General features: G+C 40.2%; 1 protein-coding gene across 1 annotated transcript; it reads right to left on the bottom strand.

Annotated features, from left to right (window-relative positions):
• Positions 1 to 85: 85 nt before the first annotated feature.
• LOC140940301 (RNA cytidine acetyltransferase-like) lies at positions 86 to 26,377 on the bottom strand. The gene is made up of 26 exons (XM_073389227.1): positions 26,252 to 26,377; positions 25,325 to 25,416; positions 24,537 to 24,708; positions 22,399 to 22,521; positions 21,628 to 21,689; positions 19,376 to 19,490; positions 18,761 to 18,868; positions 17,271 to 17,404; positions 16,378 to 16,471; positions 15,050 to 15,148; positions 13,619 to 13,755; positions 12,803 to 13,081; positions 11,529 to 11,625; positions 10,884 to 11,000; positions 9,414 to 9,590; positions 8,297 to 8,547; positions 7,218 to 7,266; positions 6,733 to 6,829; positions 5,437 to 5,544; positions 4,871 to 4,984; positions 3,840 to 3,895; positions 3,354 to 3,404; positions 3,207 to 3,275; positions 2,684 to 2,782; positions 2,088 to 2,161; positions 86 to 792 (listed from the first exon to the last, which is right to left on the bottom strand). Exons 1-26 carry the CDS (start codon positions 26,357 to 26,359, stop codon positions 621 to 623), a joined length of 3,054 nt encoding a protein of 1,017 aa, XP_073245328.1. The 5' UTR covers positions 26,360 to 26,377; the 3' UTR covers positions 86 to 620.

The following is a 26,377-nucleotide window of genomic DNA, read 5'->3' as shown; positions in this document are numbered from 1 at the left end:
AAGGCGGGGTTGTAAGATTGCATGTAAAGGAGGGTTATTTTTTTACCCCACCAAAGGGGGTTACCTAACCTATCTGGGGTTCCCCATCTTCATGTAAAAAGGCCCTTACAGAATTGCCCTGATAATTATAGAGAGAAAAATACTTATACCCATTCTTTAAGTACTTTGACCGCGTTATGCACTCTCCGAGTCATGCTCTCTTTGAGATCGTGGAATATACATTGAGAACATGACTATAAAGCCGCCTGGTGAACCTGTCACACCTGGTCACAGCCAAGATAAAAAAGAGTTTGATCTTTATCTTGAAGGTCTTTTTTTCATCGTCCTTTATTTTTCGGTTAATTTCGGATTGCTACGGGACCCACGGAAAACAAGATCCTCTAAAAGCACGTGCGGTATTAAATGTAGACACCCTGCAAAAGTCTAACAACCTTATCATAATATATTTTTAGCGTTTTTTCCACCATATTTTTTTCTGCTGATTTCAGATTAGTTGATGATTCGTAGTGGAAGATATTCACGTTCCGCCGGGGGGTGCGAAATCCTTTCCTTTTTTGTTCTGGTAATTCTAAAGGCCTTGAAGAGAAGCAAGCTTTAATGTATAGATGAGCAAATGCCGTTCACCCAGTCTTGTGTTTGGTCTTGTGTTTCTTATGTTTCTTGTGTGTTTTGATTTGTTCTTCAGATGACTGTGCCTTTCTCTTGGTGCTTGTCACACTAATAACATTCACGTTACTCTTGCCACTGCTCAAAGCCTCCTGCCAGTCTTCTTCTTTTCCTGATATCGCAAACCTAAGGAAAAACCGACACCAAGATAAAATCACTAGAAATCACGTGACTTTTTTTTAAGCTTGGTACCAAGCTCTCGGGGGAGGGGAAGGAAACGCCACTTACCTCTCCCCATCCCCACCCCCCTAAAGCCTGCTTTTTGTTTTCCCATCGCAGGTCATGTGATATTACTCCAGAGAACTGTTTCATTCAAATTTCGTCTCATTCGCGTACATATGTACGCTTTAATAACTTACGAAAAGAAAAATGGGAAATTAACCCAAAACCTTTACTGAAAAAAAACAACAACAACAACAAGCTTAAGAGGTCTATTAAGGTAAGCTTCCTTTACTTGTTAATTTATTTAGCTGTACAGTCTAGGGTACCCACATGCAATGGGAATCATAAATGTTTCGTATCGTGGCCTTTCTGTCAGTTATAACGGGAGTACATATTGCATCGGAATGCTGTTCCGTACGTGTCACTATTCGCCATTTTCAGATTGCCCGCGAGACCAAGTCGGTGTTGCCTCGAAATTGAATAGGGGGCTGTTTTGGGGACATGGAATTTCCGGCGTTTGAGTGAACACGAATTAGCCGAAAATGAAATATTTCTGCGGCACGGGAGCAGTGGGGACTGGGGCAGTTGAAGTGCAGTATAGGTAGAATGGACTGCTATAAAAGAGATGCTTATCACGTGGGAAGCATTCTGGGCGGCACCTCGTTTAGCGCACGTTAATTTTTATCTATTTACTTTTTATATACATTTAATTTACTAAGTGACAGATCGAGTTTCGCGATTGAGTTCATAGTGCTTTGCTGGAAAGACGTTTGAACCGTGCAGCCTTCGTAGGATGGGCTTTTCAGAGCATGAGCCACGGATCCTACCCAGTTTTTTCCCTACTGGGTTTTTTTCCGGCCTCCGTTCTGAGAGTATTCTTTGTTAACTGTCGCTCAGCTCTGGTCTAGTTTAACTACGACAGTTTTGAATGTAATAGAAGTTGTAGCATAACGTATTGATATAGCACTTGGTGCTCGGCCGAAACAGCCAAAATAAGCCTAATGATCTTCGATTCATGTTGTACTGCGTGGTGGAGCCGAAATGCTATTTCTTCTTTCATCGGCCATTACGAAGTTGTGACGGAAACTGGGTCCAAAAATCACCCGTCCCTTAAGGCAGTCCCATAAAGCAATGCGATACAACGACGACCCAGTCCCAAGCGCCTCAAAATGGCCAATCACTGGGAAAAAGAATTCCACTGTTTATTTCGGGGTTTTATTAAAAATAAGGGTTTTACTGAAGAAAGGACGTAAACCTACTCGCTGAGGTCAAGATGTTTAAGCTTCTCCAATTCTTTCTTCTGTTTCTCTTTCATTTCCTTTGCTGCTTCTTCCTGTTGAAAAATAGGTATTTAAAAATAAAAAATAAATAAATGAAATTATAAAATATTAAATTTGCAGTACCATAGTACCAAACTCTGCAGAGAAAAAAGACACGTAAAAAAAAAGCGCACGGTGCACGATGATCGTCCCAAGCCACCTTACTGTTCTCCTCTCCCCAGCTGGCCGCTGCGGAGGACATACGAGCAGATTCTCTTGTAGGAGAGCGGACACTATTACCGCGGGATTTTTGAGACTGCAGTGAAGTCGGCGAGAAACGCTGGTGAGGAAGAAATGTCCTCGTTTCTAATACCCCTACGGGTGGTTAAGTCTTCTCTTAACCTTGTCAACAAGGTAAAAAGTGCAGACTACAAGACCATTTCCTATAGTTCAAATAAACAGCCTATAAACAAACCGGGACTGAGGTCTATTGACTATCTAAAGCCGCGGCGTAACTAAGCCTTGATTTAAATTAACAGGGTCGCATATGTTACTATTTTTGTATAGTGAACTCGGCTGGGGTGGAAAGCACTCACCAGATCTTCTTGGAGTCCTTGAGCTAATGGTTCCATTGTTACTTCTTTTGACTTCGTAACTTGACTTTCAAAGGCGGATTCTAGAATTGCGTTAAAACACTACAAACAAAAATTTAAGCCAGAAGTGAGCCATCCAAGAGAGGTCGGCAGAATTTAGACGGTGTTTAACAAAATGGCATTGTAAACCGTCTTGAATTTAGCCAGCCGTGATGTCTAAATATTACATATTGTTAAAAAGTATCAATAACGCCTACATCTGGGTAGTGACACGTCATCAGAATGGAATTTCCACGCTCGTTTCCTGAGACGCCATTTCGCGGGAAACCGCGCTATTGGCTCAGCGAAATGTAGGCTGCTTTCTAGCCAGCGAGAAAGCTCTCCATCTGGGGGATTTATGAAAAGTCACCTGAGAGCAGCACACGAAAGGTGACGAGAGGCACGGCGAGGGGCGGCTCGCTCGCGTGTTCTCTCGCGGCTCGCAGGCTATGTGAAGGCTACTGACACACAATAGGAACATTTTTACCTGTACAACTTTCCTTATTGTTCTGTTGAAGAGACCAAGCAGCTGCGAAGAGGGCAATTCTAATTCTTTCTACAAGAAGCAAACATAGGAAAACATGTTATATGCTGAAATTGACCGTGATAATTCGACTTAAGATCTTATTAGTACCTCAAGGGTTTCTATGGTCTTGTGTTGTAGTCCAAGACCGAGTAGAAGAGCCTGTTCAAAAGAAAGAAATAATTAGCAAGTCAAACAGTAGAGAAGGAACTCAGCAGAGGAGATCAGACACCGAAGTCAATGGCAACGGAAATTTTCTTTTTATTTCACCACCTTATCCTGACATGGTAATAAATTACAGCAATCCGTTAGAATATGGCAACAAAGCCCAAAGGAACCATTAGGCATATATAACGTGGGATTTCCCTATTATTTAATTACAAAAGATAAACTTAATATTATTTAAATGAACGGTGAAGGCAGAGTAACAATAATAGGAAGGAATAAGGTATAAAAAAAAAAAGAGATAAAGAAAATACACACAAAAAAAACACAAAGCTGACAAAGGGAGGATGAAGGGGAAGGAACAAGTTAAGTAAGAGGTGTTTCTACAGTTTTTTTCTTAAAGTTATGTTATACGTGAGTTAGGCAACTTACGGACTGCACGGCAGAAAGATCAAAGTCCAGCTTCTGAAGGAAAAAGAGCCTGGAAACTGTGAAGGCAAGAGATGTGGGGGATCAGTTTAAATGAAGTAATTTTACTTTCCGTTACATTGTACTTCCCCGCAATACTCTTTTCATTATAACGCTTTTTAAAACTTTTACCAGGGATAATAAGCGAGTGTTGTGTACAGCTTCATATACCTGTGAACTTAGTAAAGCTATGTACAGCTCCGTTAAGCGGTGCAATGCAGTAAACAACCTCCTTCGAAGGGTCTTTCAACTCCCCACCCTACAGAATGTGACAGAAAGAAGACAACGTTGCTAAGCAAAGCGGCGAAAAGCTTGGTATAACGGCCTGCGGTTCCCTATAGCGGTGCACAGCTTGGTATAAAAACGTTCTTGACCAATCGTGAGGTCATGATGGCGGGGTATTGACCAACTCCTTATTTTTGTATTTTAGTGGACCGAGACGGAGATAACGTCCATAAAGACACAAAAAAAATAAAATGAGGCTTCATTGATAGAGGATTAATTAATGGCCAAAAAAATCTTCTTTTTTTTTTCTTACGTGGGAAATCCCGAGCGGGCAAGATGAAGCCCATCTCGCTCGCTCAGTTGGCCAATCAGAACTCAGGATTCGCTTCACCTTGCCTACTCACGGAAGCAGTCATATAAAAAAAGCTGTGTATAGTTGCGTACAGCAAAGTACACCCCTGTCAGTATAGACGTGTACAGGTTGGTATAGCTTTCAGCAGCCCAGTAAAGCGGTCTGCAGCTCTGTATAACAATGTCTAGCTCAGTATATCTCGGCGCAACGGTAAATCTCTTTATAGAAGTGCATAACTCAGTATAGTGGTGTATAGCTCAGTAGTTTTAGCAGGATTAAATAACCATTAATTTTGTTTATGCTCCTTTACAAAGTTGAAAAACTAACGATGAAAGAGAATGCCCAGGGACACAGTGCCTATAAGCCCATTACTGATAGACAGTCAAGCCAGACAATTCATAAACTCTTAATCTCTTACCTGCTGGGAGTAGATCTGTAATAAGATGATAGTCCACCATGTTGCGTGAATAAAGGTCCAGTCTTTTTATGTCGTAAGTCGTAAGTACTGCTTCTAAGTCTCCTTTTGTTAAACCTAAAAAGCATCCACAGTGAGAATCCTTTCCTCCAGTGGTTCAACTACTTTTCCCTTTTGACGATAGTTTTTACCTGGTCATGGTGAAATATATTCAGCTAGCCTGCTAACAAGCTCTCTGGTGGGCTCTATTCCAGTCTCCAACCTCCAGAGCCCCCCAAAGAGCTAGCGGGATTCTGGATTCCTTTAGCTGAATCCCGGGTGCTGTCACCCGCCCCCAGGGCACCCCAGAGAGCTAACGTAATTCCGTTTTCCTTTAGCTGAATCCCGGAAGCGGTCCCTCGCCCACAGAGAGCTTGTTCGCAAACTAAAATTCAGCCCCAGCTGCTTTTCAAGTCGCCGGAGAAAAATTTGAAGAACTTCAAGAAGGGAGTGTTCTTTATCTCTTCCATTTTTGAGCTAATGGGGCAATAGCATCGAGTCCAGTGCGGCATACCGATGGTCATCATTACCTTTCTTCTCTTCTTTAACGCTCTTATTCTTCAGGATACTCAACGCCAGTGACGGATGAAAACTGCGAAATTGGTAGGAAAGAAGCGACAGGAACCTTCTGCGGAAGTCTGGACAAGAAGTAAAATAAACACGCATATAAAACTAGCTCATTACACGTAAATAATCAAATGAAACGAGTTATTATTCATTCAATATATTTCTCAGTTTCTGATTGGCTAAAATCCCACGCATAATTCGTCATAACCAGCTACTGTCGACCAAATTTGAAAGAAATGTGCGGTATGTGAAAAATAACGTCAATTGTGCAACAAAATTCCCAGATTATTGAACAGTTAACTGAGAAGACCCGGGGATGAGGTTGAGTTGTTTTGGTTTTGAGTACAAAATGGCGGAACATTTCACTCACTTCACGAGGAAGAAATAGGCGAACTATTGGATAAAAACATAGCAAGAACAGCACGAAGACAACTCGAGGGACGACATCTGCTATTTGGAGAATATTTGCAGTACTGAACAACCCTTAATCTCCTAAACTTGCTGAAAAACAGGTAATTGAAGATGAACTTTTAATATCGATGGAGGTAAGCATGTTTTAGCTTGTTTTTCAAACTAGAAATTATTTTAAATGAATAATAAAACAATTATTGAATTCGGCTTTCGTATCATCTCAAGAATTATGGAGGGTGTTAATCCGCTTCGGCGGATAAACACCCTCCTCGATCTCCACAATTGTTCAGATGATACTCAGCCTCTTCTTATAGTTGCTAATTATTCACATCCTTGAAAGCCAATTAAACTATTCCCCAACAAAACCTAAACTCCAAAATTGCCACGAAAAATTTCATACATGTAAACTGAAGGAGATCGATCTAACACGTGGGAGATCATCGATCACGTGAAAGAACATCATCTTTAATATCTCCACCTCTTATTGGAACATTACGAACTCACGTGGCAAACAGCTCCCAGTCCCCAGTTGGTTTGATAGCTGCTGCAGTATCGCAGAGGTCATGGTTTCGAATCCCGTTCAACTTTCACTTGCTTAAAAATCCTACAGTTTCTGACAGAAAGTGCGTTTAACATGCGCAAAAAGAAAACTTCAAACGAAAACAAAAAAGCATCTCCTTTTAACAAACATCATGGAACTATGCACTATTGCAACGTACATTACGGACTTCCGCACTTGACTTTCACTTATCCCGTTGATAAATACAGTTCAACGTGGTCAGTGGATAATCATCCATTACACTTGACTCTTTGTAGGGATAGATACTAGGTATTCTTTTTCAATTCACCTGCCATATAAGCTTGAAGCCAGTTCTCTCTAGAGGCCTCTTCTGAGTCATTGAGAAGTCTCAGCATAATACAAGAATGTTCGCCTGTCAAGTCATTCTAAAAATAAACAATACAGTGAAAATAAAACTTACAAAAACTCTGCCTCAAAGCAGAAAACCACTTAGGCCTGTTTCAAACGTCACGATACCGCAGTCCGAAGCTTGATCGACTGTAGCACGACTTGGTTTCAGAAGTCCAATTAAATACAGTCAAGTTAAGTAGCTGTCGTCGAAGAAAAAGCATACACCTTAACTTTTAAAATGTCTTCTTCTTCTTCTTCTTCTTCTTCTTCTTCTTCTTGACTGCATTTATAATGTTGAATTGAGTTCGGCATGACAGTAGCACGACGTTTAAAGCAAGCTTTATTTGAATGATAAAAATTCCCTCACTTTCCATTCTTCTTAACGAATTTCACCGACATTACGTATCAAAGTTATTAACCTACCGGGGTTTGCCGCAAGTAGACTGGAACAAAGTCTGATTTCTTCCAAAATCTATAACAACAAAAAACAAAACGCAATTTTTTCAATGGCGCAAGAATCCTCCCTTATAACTTGGAAAGAAGCGACTAAAACAAATGTGGCTAGTGCAACTGTCATTTCTTTTAGTTTTGATGTTCTTCATTACGTTGTAGTTGATGCATATTTCGTGTACTGGGTACGACACAAAATTGACCAATTTCTATTTACCAGGATGAATGGCACGATACATTAATGCATAAAACTTCAACTAGGTCTTTTTTGCGTTTACGTCTCTAAACTGGTTTGCAAGTACACTGTATGTCTACAACACATGAAACAGTTTGCATTTTCAATTTCAAGGAAGGGGTAGCTGATGGTAAAAAAAAACGACAAAGATGATCGATAATGATGATAATAATTGGCAGAGTTAGCGAAGAAAACGCAACGGTAAATGAGAACGCGAAAACGCGCGGAAAGGACTGGACGCGACTTCCGATGCCGCTCTGCCACTGGTCATTTCGGTTTTTAGATCTGCGCGTGTTGTCTTCAATGTTGTCCCGTTGTCTATGCCAAATCTATCAAAGGACAACAAGGAGAAAGATAATAGAAAGATTAATTCTTATGGATGAACTTGTCAGGAGATCGCTTATTTTTGTGTAGACTTAATGAACAGTAGACTACAAATAAATGGGAAACTTGGTCACGTGGTACAAATGGCCGTTTGTTGTTTACCTTAAAAGTGATTGTAAATCTCTCCAAAGATAAGGACAACGATAATGGAAGAATGAAATTTAGGGCGTATCGATTGTGTCGTATTCTGTGCTCTAGAAATAAGTTATTTTGGCATTCAGTGCATTGCAATATCTAAAAATCTGCTTGAAGTAAAATATTCTAATGTATGTGGCGTTTATGCAGTCCACAAATCACGTTGCAAGAGATTTGTAACAAAACGTTTGCGAATTCTTATTCCTGAATACAATCAATCAAACGCACCATTAGTTTTTTGTTTTATAAGCCATTTACAAGCTCTATTTCACCGTTTTATTACACGTTATACGATTACCTAAGCAGTTGCCCTGTCAGGCCATATGACACCCCAAGGTAGTCAAGTTGTTCGGCAGGTCTTTCACTCAGTTTTAACAACAGAGGCGGTAGATTGCTTTTGGGAGATATGACCTCTTTGAGCAAACCAAAATCCTCGTCCTCAGTTAACGTTGGAATTTGCTTTTCCTCTTTACTCTCCTCAGCTAAACTGGGAATATTTCCTTCATAATACTGAATAAGGAGGTTCATTGCTCGTCGACCATATCCCATCTGTGACGAAAAGGGAAAATGCCAGCATTGAATTTGTTAAGATGGTGCTTTTGAGTGAGCGAATGAAATCTCAGTGTCGTTTCTAATGTAATACAGTATCCAGTGATGAAATTTATCACAAGATAGTACTCTATCAAACACGAGAAAGGATGTTTTAGGTGATATTAGGGAGCTTAAGCAACATAGACGACGACGGCTAGAAAAACGTCACTGAAAAAGTGAATTCGCGCTGCTTCAAACTTTATCTTTGTTGGTCGCAAAATGATCGCACCGTCGGCCTCAGGTTTGTTAGTCAGATGACTATTTCGAGCTCTTTATCCTAACACCAACAAAAGAATTGAAAAGGCGTGGATTTTAAAATAGACTTCAACCTTACTAGTTAGCGATGAATCTCTCGTTGGAGAGTTTGATGTAGCCTCGCCAATCATCAAGGGAAAAGTTCTCAAACGTTTTTTGGAAATTACGATCCGATTTTCCCTTCTTTATGCAGCTTTTGCCGTGAATTCTGTTTATCGACTTTTTTATGCTTCATCAATTTGATCTAATTAACTAGTTTTTATTGAAGGTCATAAGTTCATGGGAGTGGATTGTCGAACACTGACTTACAAGCCAAAGGAAACGACGGTTTCTTGCGAGTATCCGCCTTTGCATGAGGTACGAAAATATGATAAACTTTCAAACGCTACTGCCCTGCACCCTTATGCTGCTAAAGTTTGAGGCAATAATACAAAGAAAAATGTACACTATTTGACATTACCACAATTTTCTACCCGCGTCTTTTCGGGCAACAAGTTCAGGAGAATGACGAACACAATAAGGTAGAAAAGGGAGAAAATCAGTGGCGGAACAATTGTAAGTAGGCATACCCCTTGGAAGTCAGGATGGGTGGCAATTCGAACAATTCTTCCTCCAGAAAGACCGGCGAAGTCATGATCATTGAACTGCTGTGACACTGTCCAAGGTATCAGATCACCAGATGCTCTTTTGCCACGTGACAGACTGTTCATGATAGAGGACTTGGAAATATCGCCTTCCAAACACACCTGAAATGAGAAAGTGAAACTCAGCTCCTGCCACTAAAAACACAAGTTAACACACCTACTGCCATCATCACCACCGCCGTTACTACCACGACTACCACACTCTCCACCCACACTACCATTATTGCGATCATCATTACTACCATCATCAACATAATCATTACCGCCCTCATCACCACAACCACTATCGCCACCACCATCGTCATCTTCAACAATGCCATCATCACCATAACTACCATCATCTTCATCATCACTGCTACCATCATCATCACCACCACCACCGCCATCACCACCTCAACAAAACAACCACAACGCCGCCACCATTGTCAAGATCAACACTGGCGATCATTATCATCATCACCACCATCATCATCATCACCATCATCATTATTAATGATCAACACTACCATCAACACAATTGCCTTCACCATCACCACTTCTGACACCAACAAGCCATCATTATTTCACTATCACAGCCATATTATCATCATTTTGAATGGTCGTTTCTGGTGTTGCAAAAAGCTATCGTTGGTTAGCTACTGTGTTGAAGCGTCGGTATTTTTAGTGTTTGTTCGATCTTTATTACGTCATTAGGTGAATGCGCTATCTGTACCACAACCATCACAACCATTACCGAGTTCAAGCACAGGACTACTACAGCCTCCATCACTTTCACCTCCACACCATAACCGCAAATAAGTACATGGCGCTTTCCATTTAGTCAAAATTTCCGAAAATTTCGGTTCGGCAGTAAATGGAAAACGTTTGGTCGGTTCGTTCCACTGGAAAAATCCCTGAAAAAATGGAAAAACTAAAAAGGTAGGTCCGCTTTCCCGGTTGGAACATTCCGAACGGAATTTCGTCTTCATTTACACGTTTCTCGTACTTCATACCAGTTGCAATAGCGTAGCGCGCGAACGACGTCAAAGTGACTAATTTGCAATTTTTGTCTGAGTTTTGCCATTTTTGTCATTTTAATGACAAAAGACAGACAAAAATGACATTTTAAAAACAAAACTAAGACAAAAGTGAGGAATTTGCTAATGTTAACTTGTCTGAGTGTCGGGTTTATAAATAGTAACTGTGCGCAGCGCTATTGTTACCAACTCCGCAGCCATCTTGGTATCCCGTCGGGTAACGGGCTCGGCGCCGTACAGGGTTACGATCAAATAGAACAACTTTTTACCTATCGGAAAATCCATTTCTGTTTCCACCGAAATTTCCGGATTTTTTATCTAAATGGAAAGCGCCCACAATGGAAACCACCTGATATAAGTGTGTAACAAAGTTACATACCTGCAGCACACAGAAAACTTCAGGTAAGATATTCTGTGCTGGGTCAACAGGTCCCAACAGGCAAAAGATGTGATGCGCAGGCGCATCAGATAATAGCTGCAGGTCGTTTGGAGTGTTCTAGAAAAATACACAATAAAAAGAAGAAATAAAATTCCACGAGCGCAGTAAGAATAGTTGATTTCAAGAGTTTTTCAGTGTACGACAAGTCGACTACACATACGTGTGACTATTTACACACGTGACTAGATCGCGCACCTGTGAGGGGTGTGTCAGAGTGGAGCAGTGTCTAAGCAAACAGTACCATTTCAGGACCAGGGCTTAACTACTGGCCTCCAGATAAGAAGACTAATAAGCCAATTGCTACACCACCGTGACAAACCGTAGGCTCGATTATCGGAAGACCTTAGATAACAATGACCTCAACCAGGTTGGCGTCCAGCGGTTCAAGTCAAAACAAGGGTTGGGTAGGGTGTAGTAGCGCGCAGGGTGAAACCGCTCGTGTTACGCAAAGAAGACCGGGGACGAGTCAGGGAAAGCAGCGGAAATCGGGCCTAAACAAACCAAGAACCGATGAGTTTCATAAAGTGAGCCTTGACGTGGAAATGAGTTGTCCTTTGAGATTACACACAACTTTGCAATAACTACCTTGTAATGTGAAGCTACATAGAGAGCCATCAATCTCTGTAAGAAAACTTCAGATGCTTTGTGATACGAGAAAAGAGTGTCCCGGTTGACATAATATCTGAAGGATGCCATTAAGGTCATGTATAAAAAAAACTCATCTCAAACACGGTTCTAAATAAATTTAGACAAGGGATAGCTGATGAAAGAAAAATATCGCCCCTAATCTTTTGCAGGAAGAAAAGGAATCCATTGAGGGCAACTGTACTATTACAGCCAGCGTGGTGACGTATATCGTTCAATAACTTAGCAATGACGTGAATAATCCCACTACATTGTCCTACTGGTATTAAAAACAGGCTGCTAAGAGCCATTCAGATTAGAAAATTTTGTTAATGTTATGACACGAAACGAAATATCCATACTTCACTTTTCAAAGTTGGAGAGAGTTCGAGCTTATGTTTCCGGCTTGAGAAAAATAAACCGCGTTAGGGATACTCATTTCGAGTCAACATTGACTTCTCCTCATTCATATTTAATAATTGCAATTTAAGAAACACTCTGATGTCAACATAACCTGCGACCAAGCTCTCCATTTGAGGGATATCGTGAAAATTTAAGAGCGAGCGCCACGAGCGAAAGGAGACGCGAAAAGGACGGCCTTGCTGCTCAAGCTCGCGCGTTCTCTACGGAGAGCCTACTCGCGGGCTAATGTAACACTCGCGTCCACTTGTTCAAGTCGTACAAGTCAAGATTCAAGTGGGAAGAGTCGTCAAATTGTGCAATTAGTTCATGTAGCGAATGTGATACGTTTGAAAGAAAGAAGTGAAGAACATTACTTGGTTGCACCTCCTTAGTGTAGAGAGGGAGGCCCTTTTCCAGTGATACGGCTCGTACAATTCGCGCAACTGGTGAAATGGCATCTCATCAGCGAAATTTTCAAGAACTGAGAGCAGAATTGTCGAGGGGGGGGCCTTTTCAGTTGTACGACTCGTATAAATCATACAACTGGTGAAATTGCATCTAATTAGCGACACTTGAAAATTGAGAGCAGATTTTTGAGAGGGGTTTTTCGAGCGTTATGAGTCATACAAGTCCTACAACTGGAGAAACTGCATATTATTAGTGCACAGAAACGGTTATAGCAATTTCGATTACACTCTAATATAATAAGCGCTTGAACAAGAACATATATGCCATGAAGATTACTTGTTCCATCAGAAATTGCTACACAAACTAAATACGCCAAATTATACAGTTTAAAAATAAAAAACCATCATGGAACGCCAAAAGGATACAGATCACAGTTTTCAGGCAGTGGACATCCTGAAGTAAGTTTCTGAACCACAGTAGCATCCAAGCACAGTAAGTGATTTAACCATCTCTCCACCTCATCTCCTGAAGCATAACGGATTGACTCGTTCAGTGTTATCTCATTAAGAGTGCGGCCCAGAGTAGTAGAACTGCTTCCTTTGTTTGCAGATTTTGATAATGATGATGATGAGCCTAAAGGTGCACTCTGTTCTCGCAGCTGCTGGATGAGTTTTAAAGACAGAGATCTGCCAGTTCCTTCATACCTACGTAGGAAAATCTACCATCAGATTTGATTTCATCCAAAGTTCCATAGAAACTAACACAAGACACTCACCACTCTTATATTTTCGGTTCGGCAACAGGGATGTTACCAAAATGGTAAACGGGCAACGGGTAGCCTGTTCCAGGCTCCGAGATAGTCGAGTCCACTGAAGCGCGGACATGGAAAAAAAACCGGGAGGAAACTGGGGAGGGGAAGGGCGCCCCGCCAACCTTTCGCGTACCTTTCACTTTTGCGTCTTCTCCACTTTCTGAAAGCCCTCAAAAAAGAGTTAGACCACTCGATGAATCAGCATTCGGAAAGCTATAAAAACCTTTACAGTTGAACCCCTCCACAACGGCCACCTTGGGGACAGAAGAAAGTAGCCGTCGAAAATAAGTTTAAACAAGAGTCAATTTATGGACTGTCCGCAGAAAAAATTGGCTGTTGTGGAGAGGTGGCCGTAGGTGGAGGTTTGACTGCAGCTGGAAAGAAAGTTACTTTGAAATTCCCTTTATTTCAGCACAAATTTCAACCTTACCCGTTGACAGTTGACGAGAGAAAGACAAGATAAGGACCCATGAGATCTTTGACCAGGGGCAAAGGTATAGCAGCAGCCTCGTCAATCACCACTAATTCCGCTTGACCAAGCTTGTGCGCATCAGATGGGTGAATGTACTATAAAAGGAGAGTTGATATTTGTTATTGATTTGGAGGGGTCAAAAAAGTAGAGAGACTCAGAACTTCGCTTGAGGTTATTACCATATGTAACGTAAGCATTGCTATTGTGAAATTGCGGTTAATCTCAAAGAAATGTCCGAGAATGAATAACACGGAAATAATGCGAAATGGCATTATTTCTGTGTTCCCCGTGTCCCATTGTGTCCCCTTGTGTCCCCTGTGCCCCCCAGTGTCCCATGTGTCCAATTGTGTCCTTTGTATCCCCTTGTGTCCCCTGTGTCCCCCTGTGTTTCTTGTGTCTCCTGTGTCCCCTGTGTTCCCTTGTGTCCCCTGTGTTCCCTGTGTCCGTTAGTGTTCCCTGTGTCCCGCGTGTCCCGCGTGTCCCCTGTTTCCCCTTGTGTCCCCTGTGTCCCTTGTCCTGTGTCCCATGTGTCCTTTGGGTCCCCTTGTGATCCCTGTGACCCTTGTGTCTCCTGTGTCCCCTGTGCCCCCTTGTGCCCCCTTGTGACCACTCTGTCCAATTGTGTCTCGTGTCCAATTGTGTCCTTTGTGTCCCCTTGTGTCCCCTGTGTTTCTTGTGTCTCCTGTGTCCCCTTGTGTACCTTGTGTCCCCATGTGTCTCTTGTGTCCTTTTGTTTCCCCTGTGTCCCCCTGTGTCCCCTATGTTCCCTTGTGTCCCCTGTGTTCCCTGTGCCCCCTGTGTCCATTAGTGTTCCCTGTGTCCCGCGTGTCCCGCGTGTCCCCTGTTTCCCCTTGTGTCCCCTGTGTCCCTTGTCCTGTGTCCCATGTGTCTTTTGGGTCCCCTTGTGATCCCTGTGACCCTTGTGTCTCCTGTGTCCCCTTATGTCCCCTGTGCCCCCTTGTGCCCCCTTGTGACCACTCTGTCCAACCGTGTCCCTTGTGTCCAACTGTGTCCCCTGTGTCCCTTATGTTCCCTGTGTCTCCTTGTGTTCCCTGTGTCTCTTGTGTCTTCCTGTGTCCCTTGTGTCTCCCTGTGTCCCCTTGTGTCCCCTTGTGTCCCCTGTGTCCCCTGTTTCTCTTTGCGTCCCCTGTGTCCCTTGTGTCCCCTGTGTACCCATGTGGCAGGAGGCTTCACTTTTTGTGCCGGAGGAAGTTGGGGTGCAGGTTCAAATCTCGTTCAAATCTACTTCCAGCTTTTTTTTTTCTCGTTTTTTTTCTTTCATCGTATTTTCATTCTCACTGCTGACCCTTTTCTGCTCCGAGAGATTTTTGCGATAATGTATGTCTAGTTGTAGTTCGATGTACCAGTAAAACAAGAAAGAACATTTACCTGAATTGTTTGCCTGTGTTCTCTAAATATATTCACTCTAACAACTGCTTTGTTGAATTCAGGATTAGTTGACTGCACCAGCTCATAATCTAGATGTTCCTAGAATATCAACAAGTTATTGTTTTGAGAAGTGTACGTCGGTGGTAACGCTATGGAAAAACGGGCAACGACAACGTTCAACTTGTTTTGCAACATTGTTGCAAAAGGAACTGATTAGCAATGTTGCCTGATTTTTCTGTTTCTTTTTTTCTTCTGAAAAATAACGAAGATCTGAAACGCCTACAAAGATACAGATCAATCATACTCAAACGCATTACACATAGCCGACATCATTTATTTTAGGCAGCAGCTACATGGACAAACCTAAAATTATTGTGGTGGCATTTTGGCCAGACGGTTAACACACCTTCCTTATGAGGGTGAGATAAAAATTGGGAAAAATCGCTTGTCTTTTGGGCAAGGTGTTGCTGAAGTCTACTACCCCAGGCCTAGGTCATGTAGGCCTGTGCCAGCCCCCTCAATCACTCGAAAGTATTTTATCTCCACAAATGTCACTTGCCAGTTGAATAACTCGTAATAACAACATGCCAGCGTCAAGGGACGCTCTAGCCTCCCACGCAGACGTTCTTAGGGGTTCATCACGCGTTCCTTCCCCACTAGCGGGGCAGGAACGCGCGACGAACCCCTAAGAACGCCTGAGTGGGAGGCTAGGGACGCTCCACTAGCCCCAGCCTATCGGACAGCACCTTTTCTCACGCCCTGGAAGGGAAACCGGTCATTTCGATACAAAGTCCTTTCCATAAGAACCCAAGAAGTGAAACTGCGCAAAAATTTCGTTCACTTAAAAAAAAGTTTGAAAAATGAATCAGTTAGTCGTTCCCGTAACTAATGTCAAAGTCAAATCGGCATTCCTGCATGCGTAATGAGCTGTGAATATTTTACGAGAACTTCTCTGTATTTGGTCAGATTGAACATCTTTCAATGGATTAAATTTCTTAGAAGACATTTCCGTCAAATTCAGGGAAGCTGAGCTAGTAGAAATTTCCTGACTGCCTCGAGAGTGAATTCACGGCTCATTACGCATGCAAGAATGCAGAGATGAATCTGCAATCTACAACTACTAACAGATTCAACTTTCGAATAATAAATTCATTAACAGAATCTTGGGGGATACACGTCAACTGGCTTGACTGTAAAAATAGTTTCCTCTACCTCGTCTCTCTTCGCTCAAGCGTACAAGTGGGTACTAGTGACGCCTATTTCGCTTTCACTCACGGTCTCAATGCCATTTTACAGATCACTCACGTTATTTTTGCTGGATTACAAACCTGAAACTCCAATGCATCAAATCCTTTGAAAACAAACTCAAACAGTGTATTTAAATTTTCAGGACTTGGTGAGGTGACAAACATGTTGGAGTACCTACAAGTAAAAAAAAAAACACGATATATTGGTATTCTTGGGGGCCTTAATACACGTCCCTAACCTGCCGATAGGCTACAATCTAACAGTCCTTAGCCTGCGCCACAGACGAAACTAAACTCTGGTTAAGTCCGTCTGCGAAACAGCGCTGAAATCCTTGTTCTGGGTCCCACCTGTGTACCAGGATTTGAATACGCGCCATGATTGGCCTGTTAAAAATGCCATCGTCGATTTGCCAATCGGACGGAAGGAAAATTCGAAACGTACATCGGCGCGGTAGATCCGGTAATTCGTTGAGACCGTTGGAGGCCCAGAACTAGGAAATCTGTGCTGCTTCGCAGACGTTAGTGACGACCGGGGAGTTAGATTACGTCTACGACGCAGGCTAACAATCCTGAGCAAGTTCGGTTGTGAAGAATTAGCCGGGAGATTTTAGCCTACGTGTAGCCGCACTCTTCCCACCGGGTGTGGCCACACGTAGGCTAGGAGATTTGAGCCAATCAGAAACGGAGATATAATTTGAATGAATAATAATGTGGAATAATCAGCTAAACAAGGAAAAAGAATATTTTACCCTTCTCTCCACACTTCCTCCCCCTTCTAGACCAAGTTATGGCAAGATCATTAATTTGCCACTCTTACTTTTAAATCTGTGGATGAAATCCTAATGAGCTATGGTTAAGCTCAATTACCAACCGCTGTTCAGGAAATGAGCCCAGCTCCTCCCCCAAACAGTCTCTTCAGATCTCAGATCTGCAGCATACGACATGCTACTTCTATTGTGTACTTTATTACCTACCCAAATGCAACAGCAGAGGCTAGTGCTAGTCCCAAAGCAGCTGATTTGCCACGCCCTCGTGCAGCAGTCAAGGTCACAGTACTTCGTAGAGTTTTCTCTGATATGGCTTCCACAAATTTGAGGACAGCTTTGGCCTTAAAAGACCAGAAACATAATAGTAAACCATCACAGCTATAGGAGAACATGTATACAAAGTGTACTGGGCATTTAGATTTAAAGGAAAAAGAAAGGAGAAGTGTGACATCATGTTACCATGGTAGCAAAATCAATAGAATAGGGAGCTTAACCAATGACGAGGGCAAGGCAACGAGAACGGCGAAAAAGCAATACATTTATCGAAGCAACACAACAACTTTGCACGTGCATCACGCTTTTTTGTACATTTCTTAGCCGTCGTTACACGACTGTGACATGAAACTTCCTAATTTTACACGTCAGCAGATCTTTATGGAGTAGGTGAACACAACACAAAACTTTCTGTCTTCTTTTTATACACTTAAATACGGTCCTTTCGGATTCCACCCCAGAACATTTTGCCAACATTTGACAAATGAAATGAAATTGAATAAGACTGGTGAAGTGTGAAACAGTGCGAACTCACTTTTTAAGTGACATTTTCGGTTTGTTGTCCGTCAGAAATTTTGCTACCATGGCAATGTGATGCAATGACTTCTCTCTATAACGGGCATTTTAGGTTAGGTTTCGGTAACAGCAATTTGTTTCCATGATCATTAGTAACACAAATTGATGCTTCCAACCCAGGTTTACATGTGCAGTACATATTGGTGGAGTAATCATGCAAATAATGTCTAAGTTGGACACGTCTGGCTAAAGAAACTACATGTAGCATAAATTCTTTTCATGGAACAAAAATCACACAAAATCCGCGTTCCTACATTGACATGATCAGTGTTTAATATGCTGACACTGAGTCTGTCTCTGACGATTTTATTCAGGAGATTTGACCATACATGCACACTGTACCACTTATGTCCAGAATTGCACTCTGCTACGAAATTTAAAAAATAAACGATTTTTCGCGATGGCCCTTGCGAAAACTGCAAAATTTGCAAAATTAATGATTTTTCTCGATGACCCTACGAAAACTACAAAATTAACGACTTTTCGCGATGGCCTTGCGAAAACTGCAAAATTTGGAAAATTGACGATTTTCACGATCACCTTGCAATTCATAATACATGTATTCCAACTGATTGTTAAACGTATTGTTCTGTGTTATCAAAGCTGTATGTGAGAGTTAAAGATTTTTTTAGAGCAAAAACTTTGCATTTGATTTGCCTTAAACTGGGGTTAAACTTAACCAACTTTCAAGGAACAGGACCATGAAACTGAAGTAAAATGCAAATACTTACAGCTGTACACTTAGAGATAGACTCATCAAGAAGGAAGGAGATTTTTTCCACGCAGGCCAATCTTACGCTCATTAATAAAACTATGGTTCATTGATAACTAATTATCTTAGCAATAACCTGGTCAAGAGTGCGGCAGCAGCTGACTAGGGCTCCAACAGGTTGTGTGTCTTGCAAGGATTCCTTCAAACTCTTTAGTTCAACTTCATTTGATGTCATGGACTCTTCCTACATGTAAAAGAAGTAGAAAAAGAGTTACAATGACAGGTGACCATAACCTGAACCACTCCCAATGCTAAAACTGCCCTACAAATAAAGTTCTTGCCTAGAGTGGCATGCATGAACTAGATGCAGTGAAGCTGCTCGGCTGTAAGAATAATATTGGCAGAGCACAGTACAGTATACAGCGATCTATTCAACAACATTCATATTCATCCCCAATAAAAATTGTATTAAGGTATCAGAAAAATGATTGATCATCGGACTAAGCCCCAAGCTGCAATAGCTTGGCCTGGGAGTACCTAAAAATACAATCCACAGAATTTCTGGATGAGAGGGTGAGTGGGTGTTTTCCATGCATAACTTGTCATTGACAAGAAATTACACGTACACGGTAATGGACTTTGAAGACAGGTTGGTTGGTGTTCCAAACTACCGGTAACTAGTTTTAGTTTAACCAACATCTAAAAAAAAAATTTATAATAAATGGGGAAAACAACAGAAAACAAGAAATACCTTTGATTTAGGTGGAAGTGCAGTAATTGTCAGAGTATGTGAAGAGACAGGTAAAATGTTGAGCTGATCATCAATCACCATACAGTTCTTGCATGATGTCAGTGATAATATAAATCTGTTTGATGCAGCAAAAAATAATTTTAAAAAATAACATAACTGTTATTTCTCACAAAAAAAGGACATGTAGAAATGAAATGTCCTCTAGACACAGCTACGCAAGAATAACAATGACTGGCAGAGATCTTTCTTTTATTGTTACATTGTGCACATGTAGAGTAATAATATTAAATAGTTTCTTTAAAACAAGCAAGACACTCTCAAAACTTTTTAACATAACATTACCGTCCGAATAATAAATTGCTAGACAGGCAAACTTGTGAGAAAAAAAGCCTCAATGTAACTATTTTTTGTCAGAAATTACAGTTAAAATATCTCAGGAATGTTTATTGTGTTATGACTGTTATGACATGTCTGATTTGTTGTCCAATTTTTTTTTTCCGATTTCGTGTCCGACTTTTTTTTTTTTTTTAGTCCGTGTTCATGTTGGATCTTTTGTCCGATTTTATGGCTGATTTTTTTTGTTTTTTTTTTGTCCGATTTTGTAGTGTGATTTGAGGTCCGATATGTTGTCCGGACAAATCGGATTTTAAATTGAAGATCAATCGAACATGAAATCGGCCATCGAACAACAAATCGGACATCGGATATCAAATCGGAGATAACATTGGAAATGACATCATGTCCGATCTTTTGTCCGATGTTTTGTCTGGATACAAAATCGGACATCAAATCGGATATAAAATCCAACATTGATTCAAGAAAATCGGACAAAATATCGGAAAAAAGGATCGGACAAAAGATTGGACAAGAAAATCGCACATCAACACAGACATGAAATCAGAAAAAAATGGGACAAGAAATCAGACAAAAAATTGAAAAAGAAAGCAAAAGAAAATCCCATTTCCCTACCAGAGAAACACATATCCCTAGTGATATGTGTTCCCCTACCTGGGAAACACATATCCCCAGTGATATGTGTTCCCCTAACAGGGAAACACAAATTCCTAGTGATATGTGTTCCCCTGCCTGGGAAACACATATCCCCAGTGATAGGGAACAGGGAAACACAAATTCCTAGTGATATGTGTTCCCCTACCTGAGAAACACATATCCCTAGTGATATGTGTTCCCCTACCTGGGAAACACATATCCCTAGTGATATGTGTTCCCCTACCTGGAAAACACATATCCCTAGTGATATGTGTTACCCAACCAGGGAAACACATATCAGTAGTGACATGTGTTCCACTAATAGGGAAACACAAATCCCTAGTGATATGTGTTTCCTTACCAGGGAAACACAAATCCCTAGAAATATGTGTTCCCCTAAGAGGGAAACACATATCCCTAGTGATATGTGTTCCCCTAACAGGGAAACACCCCCGAGAAACATATACATGTATACCCCTACTGATATGTGTTCCCCTACCTGGGAAACACATATCCCTGGTGATATGTGTTTCCCTACCAGGGAAACACATATTCTTAGTGACATCTTTTTCTTTACCCAGGAAGCAGACATCCCTAGTGATATGTGTTCCCCTACCAGGAAAACAAATATCCCTAGTAATAATTAAGTAGACATATTAAATTCTGCAAGCGGAATACTGCAATGCTGATCGAAATAAATGAAAACTAACTCTGAAACACACTAACATGACACCAAATGAACTCAAAACAAAGCAGGATTGTAGCTATAGACAGCTGTTTCACTATTATTGTATTGAATCCATCCTGCTATGTCTACAATCCCACTCTGTTTTGAGTTCTTTCAGTGTCGTATTGCTGTTTTGCAAAGATAATTTTTACAAAGTACGATCAATTATTTATGATTTTATAAGGTGTTTAATTTTTATTTATTGTAGCCTTCAGTGAGGGAAGTAGTTCCTGTTAAGGGTTTTCCTGTCAATACTTGAACTCTTTTGTATTTGACAAACCATAAAAGTTAATTGTGACATATTTAAAGCTCAAACTTGGAAGGTATTGGCCCTGAAAACTCCAATTGCAGCCACCTAAAACCTTATCTATCACAAAAAGGTGAAAATGGGATTACAATATCTACTCATATCAATAAACAAAATTAGTTTATAATGATGTACATAAGAAAATATTTCCAGCTTTTCAAATGAGTTATAAAAAATTAATAACAAATTAATTCAATAAAAAAATAATGAACAAAGATGGTAACAAACCTTTCATTAAATCTTCCCACAACATCCTGATGGGATTCAGTCCGGTATCTGGAATGCACATCCTAAAAACAAAAATATGCAGTTGGTAGTTATTCATTGTTGATGATGTATCTTTGTCAATTTTGTTTATTATTTACTTACATGTAGGATCACCAATTCTTGGTAGGGTCACTGCAATAGCATGTGGATTCAACTACTGCCCGCCCATAACAGTCCCTACCCCACTTGACAGATACACCAGACCACGTACCGGGGACTACATGTACTTCCCCTACTCTTTACAAACAGTGTGTGGGTTCTTTAACCTACCACAGAATTTATACGTACAGTGTATGTGCAGGGGTTGTGAGATGGGGCCTATGGTTTATCGTCCTTAATATCCAAGAAGCCTAGAAAGTCTATGCATTTTGCAAATGTATTTACAAAGGCAGCACTTTCTGCTCAGTTATGAAAAATCCTGAGTGTTGGTCTTGCCGGGGTTAGAACCAATGGCCTCCCACTCAGCAGAGCTTAACCAATGAAGCCAACTTTAAGGGTGGCTTGAGAGACAAATGTACACACACTCTGGTAATAATAAAAAGTGGTAAAAGTGAATGAATATTGAGGAATGAAGAATGAAGGATGACATTTGACAAGTGATTGATTAAGAAAAAACTAAGTGACCAAGAAAGCTGAGTGAGGAAACGGAGATATGCTAAGAGGAACATGCAAAGTAGGCATGAAAATAAACAAATGCAATATTATGTACAGTACATATACTATGCTACTTGCCATTGTCATTGTGTACAACTGCTTCAGAGAGGTCATTGTTCTGAGTAGAAGAATAACAAGCCCACCTCCCTCTACTGTCTCTACTGTTCTGGCCAAAAGATTTGGTGTGAGAGCTTCAAAATCCTTGAGATAATTTTAAAAATTCAAAGATATAATCATTATCATTTCTTTAAGAAAACAAATTACAGGTCTGTATGTACAAGTATAATGATGAAGCCATTAAAAAGGTAAAATTCATTCTCAGGTTAAGCCAGTATTCAACCTCTAGGTTACAAGGGCTACAACCCTAGCAAAAAGCTACACTGCAACCAGAAGAGGTTAAATACTTGTTCAACCTGTGAAGGAATTTTACTTAATTTAATATTAGGACATTTAGCAATTATTACTGAATTAGGCTGAGTAGGATGTGAATAATTATGCAGATCCTCCAAGACTGCATACTGTAATAATTCTTTACATCATACGAAAGCAGAATTCAAGGATTGTTTTATCATTATTGATTCAAAATATTTCTAAGTGTGTAACAAGCTTACCTTGTTGTAGACTTTCTTTAAAACTTTGGACTATTTCTCAGCATGGTTTCAGGATATAAACAGATGTTTTGCTTTTGCAGATACTCTCAAAAAGCAGATAACATCCCTGGAGCAATATATTTTGCATTATCTCCAATTAAGTTAGTTAGAAATCCAGCAATTTCAACTTCAAATAGCCATGAACACTATTTTCTTTTTTAGTTCACTCAGGGCTACTGCACCTGGAAATGAGGTTGTCGATGGTATATCATAATTTATTCATACCATGGAATCAATGGTATAATAAATTATTGCTCACATTTTCCAGATATGATAAGCACCAGGCCCGGGTTGTTCAAACGTTGGATAGCACTATCCACCGGACAAGTTACTATCCAGTGGATAAGTATTAGGGAAACCAATTGCGCTATCCACTGGATAGAGATTTATCCAGTGGATAGCACTATCCACCTTTTGAACAACTGGGGCCTGATGGTTATGAAGAATTATTCAGGAGATTGGAGCCAATCAGATACAGCGAAATATTTTGAATGAATATTAAATATACATGGTACACATTACGTAAAGAAAGAATGATCACCTGAGCTGTTTTATAAAACTTATGGCAAAAAAATGAAGAATGAGAAGAACGGCATTGACCCTGTTACAAACAGGTTTCAAGCTAAGTAATATTATTTTAGTATTTATACCCTTTTCCACAATCAGAGAGGCCAAAAGCACTCCCTGTTGAGTGGCAAATGAGGTAAATTTACAAATTTAGGTGCTATTACATGTACATGTACAGGTGTAGAATGTTCTTTTATTTTATTTTTATTTATTTAAATCAATATTTATCCAGGAGCATCCAATTTAGCAGAGCTAGTTTAAATGGAACCCTGACTTGTGGTTTAAAACGGCATATTATTGAAATGAATATTACAAGTACTTGCATGCTCGGTTGGTTGTTTGCTTGCTTGATTGATTGATTGGCTGATTGATTGATTTAAGGTATTGACAATACATTATTACATGTACTTTTACTGAAAAACTCAGAAAACTGTGAACGACTGAAATTTTTCAGGAATGTTGATCGTGTACTGGCCAATCAGAATAACGTTCTGGATACGCAAGCAAACTTCAAAACCACAAACTAATTACCGTTGCTGTCTGCGGTTTAGTTATTTCGTGCCTTAGAGACGGACCATTAGAAAAGTTATGGGGGGGGGAAGGGGAATTTTCAAACTGCAGGAATTTTTTTCGTTTTCGTTAGGCCATAGCATGAATATTTTTTAGGATTAATTGGCGTGCAAGAATTTTTTTCATTTAATTTTCCCTTGCGCGAATATTTTTTTGTACTTCGCCCGCCCGCCCCGTCCCCTCCCCCCCATAAGTTTTCTAATGGTCTGTCCCTTATTGGTTTACTTCTCACAAAACAATAACACACCATTAATATTTCTGGTGTTTACGGTTTTGTGAGTTTCACAGTAAAATCCACAAGACAACAATAATTATGAGACTTGAAAAGGTTGCATTCTTAAGTAAAATACACTGTGGTAAAGATCCTTCAATGGTATGGTTAAAGGTACAATGCACTTGTATTAAGGACATACACATGTATAAAATTACCTGCAGGACACACATGCCATATGTATTACCAAGAATCTTGTGTGTTTCAGCATAGTAACAGTATCGGATGTTAGTGGCTGAGATAAATAATTCAAATGGATCATCCTTCTTCAGATCCAGGGTCCCACTTTTTATCTTCTTTTGCAGTTGTTTCATTCTCTTTTTTCTGTGGCTGAGGTACAATAAAACATTACACATTAGATAGAATTATTGCTTTTTCTAAAGAATTAATATTTTGCTATTTCTGATTGGCTCTAATCACACAGCGAACTGGCGGTTACTGAAATTATTTGGAAGATTTGAGCAACATACCATCTATTCAATGGTATATTTGTTTGAAAATGAGGCTGCTTGGGCAAAACTAAAAGAAAAAATGGTGTTCACAACTATCTGAAGATAAAATACTGAGCTCAATTTCTGATTAAAACTTAACCGAAGAAAATTATGCAAGAATATACAGGGTATGTTGCTTGATACATGTTATGTATTTTTTGAGTAGAGTCCCCAAGGGAAAAACATCTGTGTATGTGTTGTAACCTTAAGCCAAAGCCTTGAGGAAAGTCTACACGCAAGGAGGTAAGCTTGAATTGGGCTTTCATTTGGTATAAAAAATATAATGTTGATCTCAGAAGCTGTTATCCACCTACATGAAACAGTCTCCTCAATCTGCATAATTCTTCACATCGCACTCAGCCTCATTCAAAGCTATTATTATTAATTTTGATAACAATTGCCATTATATTACAAATTATGTAAGCCATAATGACATTGCTTTATAAAACACATACCTACTAAATCCCAGTTCTTTTTTATAACACCATAAAACTGTGGGTCGTGCTTTGACTGTTGCTTTAGACAGCATGTGATGAAGAATGACAACCTAACAAAAAAATTAACAGGAATTTGTAAAATTCAAGTAAAGTTCTAGCAGAGTGGTTTCAATAAGTATCGACAACAAATGAAACACATTAGCTACATTGGTCAGAGACATCAGCTACATAATTATATTTTAAAGAAAGACTGTCAAAATTAAAAGATTGGGCCTCATTGTGTATAGATCTCTTTCATGATGGCAACCTATTGATATATTCTTTTATAGGTGAGATAATTAGCCTTTCTGACCACCATCATGAAAGAGGTCTATTAGTATCCATTCTGATCAGACAAAGCTTGACTCATTGGATTGACAGTCTAACTTCTAAAAATTATCTTTGGGTTAACTGCATGAAAATGTTTGGCAGCAGAGCAGGATACATGAAGATCTAGCTCATTTGTAAAATGAAGGAATTTTGAAGGTACAGTATTTAGTGTTGGTAAGTCATTGTTTTGAGCTTCAACACAAAAGAAAATTCCAACAGGCACTTGACCACTGTATATTAGGCTACTATAAAGGCAATTGACCATTCCTGTCTTTAAAGTTCAAATGCCGGGGGGGGGGGGGTTACCCGGGGGGGTGTTGAACTTTCCAAATTAAACCGTCACTGGATGTTTTACTTTGTTCAGTGTCAATAGCTTTTTCATGAATGGGAGCTCTGCCGTCTTAACTGCCACTCTGAAGGCATCCTAAATAAGCTTAACAGAACTGTTGTAAACAAAATTAAATTCACTTGGCTTGCAGCTCCAGTTAGCAGTGGTGCTGAACTCGCAGTTGACGGTTTATTGAAAGTGAAGACTGTTAAGCCCAAAAGAAGACAAAATTTGATTTCATAACTCACTTGGTCTTTTCCTTTGTCACCAACAACGACAAATAGAGACCTGTGCCTCTTTTGGACGCCATTTTCTATCAAAACACGAATTCGGTTATCTACCTTCTTGAGCACCATTGCACGTGTTACAAGAAC

Source organism: Porites lutea, chromosome 6 (genome assembly GCF_958299795.1).
Source record: "Porites lutea chromosome 6, jaPorLute2.1, whole genome shotgun sequence".
Lineage (NCBI taxonomy): Eukaryota > Metazoa > Cnidaria > Anthozoa > Scleractinia > Poritidae > Porites > Porites lutea.
The sequence above is the reverse complement of the archived record's forward strand: the minus strand, read 5'-3'. Positions and strand labels throughout refer to the sequence as shown.

Excerpts from the sequence above, each read along its gene's own strand:
- LOC140940301 (XM_073389227.1), bottom strand. The coding sequence starts at position 26,359 with ATGGTGCTCAAGAAGGTAGATAACCGAATTCGTGTTTTGATAGAAAAT. Across the intron at positions 21,690-22,398 it reads AGTTGTACACAATGACAATG|GATGTGCATTCCAGATACCG; the intron begins GCAAGTAGCATA and ends TTTTGTTTTTAG. Across the intron at positions 4,985-5,436 it reads CGTTAAAGAAGAGAAGAAAG|GTTTAACAAAAGGAGACTTA; the intron begins GTAATGATGACC and ends GATGCTTTTTAG.